The sequence below is a fragment of the Choristoneura fumiferana genome, chromosome 19 (assembly GCF_025370935.1).
Source record: "Choristoneura fumiferana chromosome 19, NRCan_CFum_1, whole genome shotgun sequence".
Lineage (NCBI taxonomy): Eukaryota > Metazoa > Arthropoda > Insecta > Lepidoptera > Tortricidae > Choristoneura > Choristoneura fumiferana.
In genome coordinates, this window is record NC_133490.1 from 10,031,585 (window position 1) to 10,041,939 (window position 10,355).

The 10,355-nt window shown below is 40.9% G+C and overlaps 2 protein-coding genes across 2 annotated transcripts in view; one reads left to right on the plus strand and one right to left on the minus strand.

The window, feature by feature from the left end:
- Nucleotides 1–10,355, plus strand: part of Itpr (Inositol 1,4,5,-trisphosphate receptor) — a 185,009-nt gene that overhangs the window by 140,558 nt on the left and 34,096 nt on the right. The window lies entirely within an intron of this gene.
- On the minus strand, nt 156–2,581 carry LOC141438579 (uncharacterized). Its single transcript, XM_074102448.1, is given in 3 exon segments — nt 156–1,449; nt 1,451–1,934; nt 2,578–2,581. Coding segments are annotated over 3 exon segments (1,782 nt in total).

The window sequence follows — 10,355 nt, forward strand, 5'->3', positions numbered from 1 at the left end:
TAGCGGTATCTGGCAAAATTCTATTTATGACTTTTACTCTCTCACTACGACTTGCAATAGTACCCGCCAATACAAGAAATGGAACGGAACAAGGTAATAAGGTCACATTTAGACGGCCGTGTTTGACTGGATAAATACCGCCATAAATGACGTACCTATTGCTGGTTTGGTCTCCCAGCAATTTTATTGTCCAACACTATGTCACCACTAAAATCTACGTCAGTATGGGCTCTAACCGATGCGGCACCAAACAATTCTGAAGTCTCATCTATCCTTACCTTCAATGAGCTGTCATTACTGATGTCTGATTTAGAAAAAGGGATTTCATTGTTCATATCTAAGAACTGAAGCTTCGTAGAATCTTTTAAAACTACTATATGCGGCTGCTCGGTAAAAGATTGCCCTATTAGTAAACCTTTATCTAAGAAGTGGTCGTCAACTACCCTACAGTCTACCGTAGCCGATACGCCGTCAATAGCCAGTTCGGCCGCCAAATGACCCAGGGACTGGACATACTCATTCCCGAACCCCCTCATAACAGATGATATATTATCGTGCGACAGCCCAAGACTTAAAGCCAAAGATTTCTTAATAAGAGTTACTTCGCTACCAAAATCCACAAATGCCTCGATTGGCACTCCAATAATTTCTACTATTTTTACGAACTTAGAGCTAGGATTAGCATCGGATATTAACTGAACGGTTTTGGTCTCATCCTTTTTATACAAGTCCCTATCAATATTTACCTTACAACTTTCAACTTTATGGCCAACCTTGTTGCATTTACTGCACTTTAGAAGGGGTTTTGGGCATTGCAAATAAGGGTGCCCCTTTTCTTTACAATTAAAACAGTATAATAAAGTGTTGTTCGGTTTAGTAGACATTTTGGACATACTATTGCGATCTACGGTAAACTTATTTCTAAGGTTTTGCTTATCGGAATAATTTTGCGAAGAAGCTCTATTACTCATCAAGAATTGTAATAAATTGTCAGGGTGAGAACAACGTAACGCCAAAGCACTTGATCTTGTGGTCCTATCACTAATCCCATGTATGATACAGTCTACCGCACGCTCCCCACTGATGTCGCACTGATTTACTAACGATAATTTTTCGTAATAATAAACCTCTATGGGCTCATTAAATTTACTCTTCCTCTGAAGCATATCCTCCAAAGTTTGGCTATAACTTTGCTCGAAGGGAAAAGCATTTATCAGTTTATTCTGCCACTCCGGCCACGAAAATAGTATAGTATTCAGCCCTTCGTACCAAACCTTAGCCAAACCTTGTAATTTTTGCATGGCGAAATGGGTTGTTGTTTTATCATCCCATCCGTAAACCTTTGCGCATTCGTTCACCTTTCGAAGCCAGATATCTATGCGTTGACCTTTAGTCGAGGGGTTAAACTCAGGCAGGATGTTTTTATGATCAACGCTTTTTAAAACTAGCGCCACTAGGCAACGAAGTTTTGTCTTTAACGCTGTTGAGAATATTAATAACATCTTTAACAGAGAAAGAAGGGCTACGTGACCTTGATTTGCGTCTTGATTGATGCGGAGCGCGATCCCGGGCTCTGCTGGTGCGATGTTGCTCTGGACTGGGGCGGGCGCTCTCGCGGCTACGACGGCTATGCCCGCTGCTGCGACGGCTCGGTTCTCGGCTGCGGCGACTCCGCTCGCGGCTTCGGCGGCTCTGCTCGTGGCTGCGGCGGCTCTGCTCGCAGCTGTGACGACTCCGTTTACGGCTACGGAGGCTCTGCGGACGGCTGCAACGGCTCACCTCGCGACTGCGACGGCTTTGTCCGTGGCTGCGGCGACTCTGCTTGCGACTGCGGTGGCTCTGCTTGCGGCTACGACGGTTCTGCTCGCGGCTGCGGCGGCTTGGCTTGCGGCCACGGCGACCCCCGTTCGCTGCTACGGTGACTCTGCGCACCGCTGCAGCGGCTCACTTCGCGGCTGTGACGGTGCCGCCCGCGGCTGCGGCTGCTCTGCTCGCAGCTACGGCGACTCTGCCTGCGGCTGCGGCAGTTCCTGCTCTTTCTCAGACTGTCGCAGCTTAGATCGCAGCAGTGGCGGCTCCGCACTCGACTGCGGCGGCTCCGCTCCAGGCTGCGGTCACTGCGGCGGCTCAGGTCTTGAGTGTCACGATTCCGCTCGCGGCGGCTGCGCCCGCAGCTGCGGCCACGCCTGCGCCCGTGGCTGCACCCGCGGCTGCGCCTCCGGCTGCGCTCGCGGCTGCTGTGCTCGCGACTATGGCGGCGGCATTCTGGTCCAGTGACGCGATGCTCAGCACTGCTGCGGCTTCGACTACGACGCAACCGGCTTCGACTACGCATCTGCTCCGTATCCGAAACTCGACTGGGTGTTTTAAGGCTACGGCCATGGTCAAGCCCCTGGCTTACGCTGTGCTCATTCATCGCAGAGGCCTCAAAACAACAAAAGGAGTAAAGAAATGTGTTAGTAGCTTCGAAATAGCCGTTGATAAAAATATGTTTTGAGTGAGGGTAGATAAAGGTAATTTATGGAATATACGGAAATATTATCATTTTCCTAATTTGAAATTCATCGACGCACTTGCCCATGTAGGGCTAAGCCTGAACGTTCATATCCTTAACTATTAACTAATACGAGTAAGAATAGAACACTACTACTTCTACTTCTAAATAAATTATTATGAGGGTACCCACTATTGAAAGATTAAAACGAAAATATCATACCACATATTATTACGTAACACTAAAGAATTCAAATTTTTGATAACATTTTACATTACATTAAACCTGTATATGTTTATATATGCGAAATAGTTTTAAATAAAACAGATACCTACTACTGCTGCAAATAATACTAGGTTTGTAACATGTACTGAAAGTTATCTCATTGACGGTAGTCCCGCGAAGAATGATGAGTTAAGAGAATCATCGGTATCAAAGTACTCAAAGACGATACTGAGTCGGTCTCAGGCCATCACAAAAGAAAAAAAAGTCATCTCGCTAATCACTAATAAGGATAAATTATAAATTAATTCGTACTTACGTGACCGTGAGCTGTATCCCACTTCTGAACTATAAGGGAAACACCTTCAACAGTCTTATATTTTTATTCAAGTACACAGGCTTCTAGGACTAGGTACACTTGTTCTAAATCAAACACTGACTGCCGGTCCAACTAACTTCCCGGCTCTTTTATCACTTTACCTCCCTCCAACGTACTTTGTCATCCCCACTACTAACCATGTTCAAAACATCAACTTTTATTCAAATGGCTTCATAAATAATAACTTATTAAATACAATTACGCTAATTAATATGAATACATTAAATATTTACGACTAAGTTTACATTTGAACCTAACAAGATGTTACAAATAGCAACAATACTATTGTTCGCACAACTGTGACCTGCGTCTCTGCATCCTATCCCACAATATTAAGCCATTTGAAACCCTTTACAAAGCGTATAAAAGCCATATGGAACGCTAAAATAACTTGGTACAGTCGGACACTGTGTGATAAATGAGTTTCGAGTAAACGCAGATGTAGTCGATACCGCGCGTCCATCATATTTGCGCTCTGCGATCTGGCGACAAATACAAATATGTACAGTGAGTCGGCATTAAATGGCATTTGGCGAATTCTGTTCAGGGGGGCTACTACAAAATTCGAAAATCGAAGTTTATATCTTACCGTCCCTCTCACTATCGTATTAAATAACATAAGCGGCAGCGGGACGGCAAGATACGAAGCCGAGGGCCAGCTTTCATCGAGCTACTTAATTGAACAAGCGCTTATTAATTTAGTAAATGGCAGTTTCATTTTGGATGGTAAAATAAATAGCTTGAATTATAGTTTCGTTGTTTCAGCGGTGTGCGACAATAGTTGAGTTTATTGTCAACAAAATAGCTTTGTTAATGTGGTTTGGTGGACGGGAGCGTGATGAAATCAATTGAACGTTTATTTGAATACACAAAAAGTCAAAACCGTCTGGTTTGGTCTAACTAAGCTATCTATGTCAAAAGAAGCATCGTGAGAAGTGCCGAGTCTAGGGGATAAAGTTCTTGGCTCGATTCCATAAATAAAGATGATAAACACTTATACACTTATACACTTATTTTTTTCGATCATTGGGTTCGGTATATTAAAGTTTCCATGACATTTTACAGTAAGACAGACAAATGCGAATGTAATGTAAATTAAACACCATAATAAACAAATGAAATAAATAAAAACTTTGGTTTGGTTTAAATTTTGGACTGAATTTTGGCTTGAACTTTGGTTTGAACTTTTGTGCTACTGATGTCATTCAGTTTCCTCGAATCACCTCAGACGTTGTCCGTCTGTTTGTCTGGCTGTCTGTCTGTCCATCGTCTGTCAAGACACTTTTTTTAGTGGATCGTGGACTCGTCGTTTATATGTCGTCGTCAATAAAGTGTAGGTACTAAAAGTAAGGGAAATGTTTTTGTGCCCTTCTGAAAAGTACTTTTACGTCTAGTCCTTCTTTTTTACGAATGGTGCGATTTCTATTTTCAAAATTTACAAAAATTGCGTGCCCAAATTCGCAACTAATCGCACCGTGACTCACATCATAACTAAATGGTAAATAATGCAGGCAGCCCCCACCGAATAAATTATATTACATATTCCCTCAGAAAACTACAGGGACAATATAAAGCGAAGAATCGAACTTATTTTAATATAAATCGAAAATGCCCCGTGACTGACGTATATTCACGCTGGCAATTAAAAGGGGTGGGCAGGGCTGTCATCCATCACCGGGGATTAAAGGGGACACTATTATTATTAGCGATTCCGATAACCGGATCAATCCGGTTTTTGTCGGTACCAACTGGATTTTTCGAGCACTTTTAATTTTCGCCGGCTGTATTAAGCTTTTGTTTGATGGAGAGTCCAATGTGATTTTAAAAGGTACCCTGTTGACATACCGGCTGCTATGATAACAGTGGCGCTATCTGGCGTTTAAAATGTCATGTTTTTTTTATAAAAGAGCGGAAGGTCAATCAAAAAAGCAACATCAGAGCGATCTCTACATTAGGTACTTATTTTGACAGATTTTCACAGTAACCTATTTCGACATTTTTGCCTTGGCGAGGCGAAACATAACAGAAAACAGATATGCCTTTAATGTCTAGTAAGTATAGCATTTTTGGCCAATATTTAGAAACTTCATCGTTGTGCAATGGATTTACTTCATAATTGCTTTTTTACTATAAAACTTAATCCTATTTATGTTTCTAAATTAAGGAACATATCTATTCCCATCCATGGCTGTGATTGCTTCCAATCAGGTGGCCCGCATTCTCTTTTGCTGGAAAAAAATCTCGTAGTATATCATCGATACAAATAGATCATTATCATACAATGGTTTACTTACCAATGTTCTGTATTTTTTATAAATAGGCGTTACTTTACAAAAATATTTTAGCGAACAAGCAAAGTAATTTGTAGTTTACTACTGTGTCTTACCCCGTATGTACTCGTATATACCCCTCTTTTTGGAGACTTTACGGCCGAAATTCCCCGAGTTTGACCCACTTGAGGCTAAAAAACAAGTTTTTTTTCTGTTGCCATTCCGAAATGTAAAAAGCGAATAACTCGCAAAACGAATTAAGTAAATCCCATTGAAGTGGACAAACGAATTAAAATAATCCAAACAGTTCGGAGTTCTCTGTATTCTTTGCCTCCGGGTGCCTTCAGATTTAATATAACATCGTTCGGTGACAGAAGTCCCGGACTTTCGTAATTTACATAATTAAATTATATCCTTTTGAATTTCTTGTAGTTCAGGGGATAATTGAGAAATGTTTTTACAAAGTTACTTTCTCCATAATGCCAAAGATGCGAAAAAACCGCGTGATTTTAAGCTGTAGGTAATTGTGAGGCAAACAATAATGATAGTGTTTAAAATTGAATTCAGACGTTATGCCAGTACACATAGATTGCATTCCAATTGCAACGTAACCGAAACTACGGACTGCCCATACACTTCAATTGCAGACAGCGTGAAATTTACGTGAAGTTGTGCTGACTGCAATGGAACTGCAATGAAAAATGTATGGGGAGCTGGTACTTGCGTTACGTATAATTCAGTCCGTTTGCCCTCGCTTTGTGGAGACAGAAAGATAGAAGCCGTTGGAATTAGACCGTGTAGGTCCGACGAAATGAAAATCCGAAATGTAGCTTGTAAAAAACCGAGAGACAAGCCATTGCTCTTCTGCGGTTATATTTACCTATTTGTGGTACTTATTTTACTATTATAATAACAATTTGAAATAGATAAGTAGGTACAGTCACCAGCATTAAGATGTGACCATCGACGGCCTGCAAAAATATCTGATCATTGGTGGAAGGCATATATATATGACGCTAACACGGTATAAGTATGTGATGATTTGTGGCCGGTATAAATATAGATTTTTGGTAACGGCTTAATACTGATAGTGGATTACATAATTTTGATTTTGTGCAATATCAGATATTTTTAAGCAGCCCGATGTTAGATAATTATGCCGTTACCAAAAAACTATATTTATACCGGCCACAAATCATCACATACTTATACCGTGTTAGATCGTCATATATATATGCCTTTCAACAGTGATGACATGTTTTTGCAGTGCTGTCCATAGTCATATATTTATGCTGGTGACTGTACATAGACGCTCCAGAAAAACAACCTCTTTAAAGCGACAAAAAACACTTATCACTTCCTTTTTCTGTAAGAAGAGTGTCTCCCGCACAGGCTTCCTCTGTCGTGCCATAAATAATACGAGCATTTGCGCCATGAATATCACTTAGCGGGACGGATCGCAGGCGCAACCTCGGCAGTATGTTTCAGCTGATTTACCAAACAAATGGGCTCTTAGAGTTTATATATTGTGATAAGGTGAGGCACCCGAATATATAATACAGTCAACTGTATTAATATCTGTCACAGCGGAACGTGCAATAATATGTGAGACGTCCTACGCCACTAGAAATAGAGTTGTATCAGATACGCTTTGCTGTATCAGTTATTGGTGCTGGTGACGTTTAACTAGAATGGTAATGTAGCTCGGGACTCGTCGGTTTTCTTCGTTTTCCTGAAGATTCATATGAGAAATAACCTAACCATAAAAATATCATTTTGAATACAAGCTTTTTTGCTAACTGTTGGTACTTTTTGTTGACTGTACTTGCATTGTAACTCAAACTACATTTGCATACCAAATTTCAAGTCGATGCCATTAACCGTTGAAGAGTTCCGTCCTGCGGAGACGATCCTAGCTGGGGATGTAACCACCAGATTATTGTATTGTCACGCAATTTACATAAGTATTCCAAATTTCAAGTCAATCTGACTACTGGAAGTTGGTTAAATTGAACTTGCAAGATTTGATTACAGACAGACAGAAGACAGACAGACAACGGGACAGGTGAAACTAATAAAATCCTGTAAAAAAAGAAAACCGATCTTCTGTTTCAAGTTACGAACGACTTTTGCACACTATTTACCCTTTAGTTTAATTGTAGATGACAGCACCAATCCCCTGGCGTACCAACTTTTATGAGCCATTAAAACACGATTCTCTCATAAATAGATAGATTTTGTATGGTATTAACTAGTTATGATGTCAGTCAAAATAAATAATAATATATTAATTGAACCAAAAGTGTCGTTAATCAATATAAAATGTGGCATTTATGGACTTTGCTGTCAGCTATTAGTTCTTGAGTGGAGACCGTGTCTCGGCATACGTAGGATAGGACCCCCTTCGGGAAGGGCCCAGTTTCTCGAAGCATATTAGTCTTATATTAGTGTTTTGTCTCATTTTCTCATACAATTTATGAGACAAAACATTAATATTATTAGACTAATATGCTTTAAGGGCCCAGATAGAGTATAGGTACTTAGGTAAAGATCTGCGCAAGGCCGCTGTTAGAAGCTGCATGCGTCGAGCCGAAGACAGGGCGTACTGGTACTCATATTGGGGGAGGCCTATGTCCAGCAGTGGACTGCTATAGGCTGATGATGATGATGATGATGATTCCTTCAGTTTAACCAAAACTGTCGAAGCTCTCTCACTCCACAAACAGTAATGTAACGATACAAATGTATCTCCCAAAACCATACAACTAACAAAATGGCGGAAACAATGCTCCTCACACTTTTCTCATTATCTGTTTAATAGCTGCAGAACACGACAGTCCGCTGGCGCAAATTACTTGGAGCGCGAAGCCCGCAATTTCCGGGTTCTTTTGTTACCTTTGTTGTTTAGAAAAGAGACGAGTGAATGTTAACGGAACGTACGAGTGCTTTAATAATTACTTTTCGATGTCTGACTTTTTTTAAACCACGGGACACTTGACATCAATTGACCCACATATATATAATGTTTTTCTTTCTTTCTTTCTTCTTTCATAGTCCCAAAGTAAGCAAAGCTTGTGTTATGGACTACGCAACGGATCAACATCCCCATCCCAGCCTATATACGTCCCACTGCTGGGCACAGGCCTCCTCTAAGAACAAGAGGGCTTGGGCCATAGTTCCCACGCGGGCCCAGTGCGGATTGGGAACTTCACACGCACCATTGAATTGCTTCGCAGGTTTGTGCAGGTTTCCTCACGATGTTTTCCTTCACCGCAAAGCTCGTGGTAAATTTCAAATGTAATTCCGCACATGAATTTCGAAAAACTCAGAGGTGCGAGCCGGGGTTTGAACCCACGACCCTCTGCTTGAGAGGCGATAGGTCAAACCACTAGGCCACCACGGCACGGATCAACATACTTAAACATATAGACATACAACAATAGATATACTTAAATAAATACTTATTAAACATCCAAGACTCGAGCACAAAGAATTTTCGACATTCAAATATGTTGACATTTATTTACAACTTAGATATACATTTTTACTCATTCGATATTTTAATCAATCGACATTTCAATCGTAGACATTTTGATCATAGGTATAACAACTTTCGATATTGTGATACAATCGATATTTTAATTTTCGATATTTTGAACATCGACATTTTAACTGTTAGGTATTTTAATCTTCAATATTCAAATATGTAACCAACTGGTGCATTATGTACCTACGAGTAAAATGTCCAATGAGGGCTATCGCGAATGAATTCGCCGCTAGAGGCGCTAGTGTAGCGTGAGGTCTCCGAAATGTCAAATCTCATAGTTTTTGGGTGAGCAACGCGGGCTTATTTATAATTAGAATAATTTTGTGAATATTTTGCAATATCTGAAATTGATTATGGCAAATATGCGTTCCGGGGCAATGAATGTCTGTGTTTTGAGACAGTTTTGTCTTTCGGAAACCTTTGTCCTCCCTTTTTTTCCGAACAAAACGGGACTATGCAACACTGTGGCGTGCTCGATATTTTTATGGTACGGTTTTAAGGTGTATTAAATATGATTTTAATCTAAACTTTGTTTTAACGCCCGTAATAACAGACTCTGAAAGCCACACTTAAAAACCTCACGCAACAGTGCGCCATCTAGTGAGACAAAAAACGATAGCCCTCATTGCCTTTACCTTCGTTCCGCCTTATTCTTTATTAAAATTCTTCACTTACCCCTCCTTATCATTTAGGGCGGTTAGTAATGACCCCGACATTTTACCCGTTATCACTCGCACTCAGAGCCGCAAAACGTCGCGAATTCATTTTTTAAGCCCACAGAGAGCTTTCGAATTATTCACGGGACCGAAAGAAATAAGCACCTATGTAGGATGAGAAATGCTTGCTCGGAGGGACTGTATCTTTGTATCTCACGTCTAGTAGAGTGTGTATAGTTCTACACACTCTATACGTTGATACTAAAAGTGCCAAGTGCGAGTCGACTCGCGCACCGAGCTTCCTTACAAACCTGTAAGCTGTAGGTGTAAGTAAGTAAAACTTATGATATTTTTAAAAATATTTTTATTATGTGATGTAACTAAAAAAAATATTTTGCAGGTGGTAGGACCTTGTGCAAGGTCCGCCCGGATTGCTACTACCATCTTGCTCGCTAATCCTGCCGTGAAGCAGCAGTGCTTGCACTGTTGTGTTTCGGCGTGGAGAGTAAGACAGCCCGGTGAAATTACTGGCACTTGAGGTATCCCATCTTAGGCCTCTAGGTTGTCAACGCATCTGCAATACCCCTGGGTTGCAGATGTTTATGGCGGTGGTGATCTCTTACATCAGGAGACCTCACTTGCTCGTTTCCATCCAGCGAATAAAAAATAAAAAAGACATTTCGCAATTTTTCCTTATTATCTGTGCTATAAGACGTTGCTTTGTACCAGAATTCAAGATTCTGACTTCCGGGAAGTCCTCTGTAGGTTTTGATTCCCTTGCGAGTGT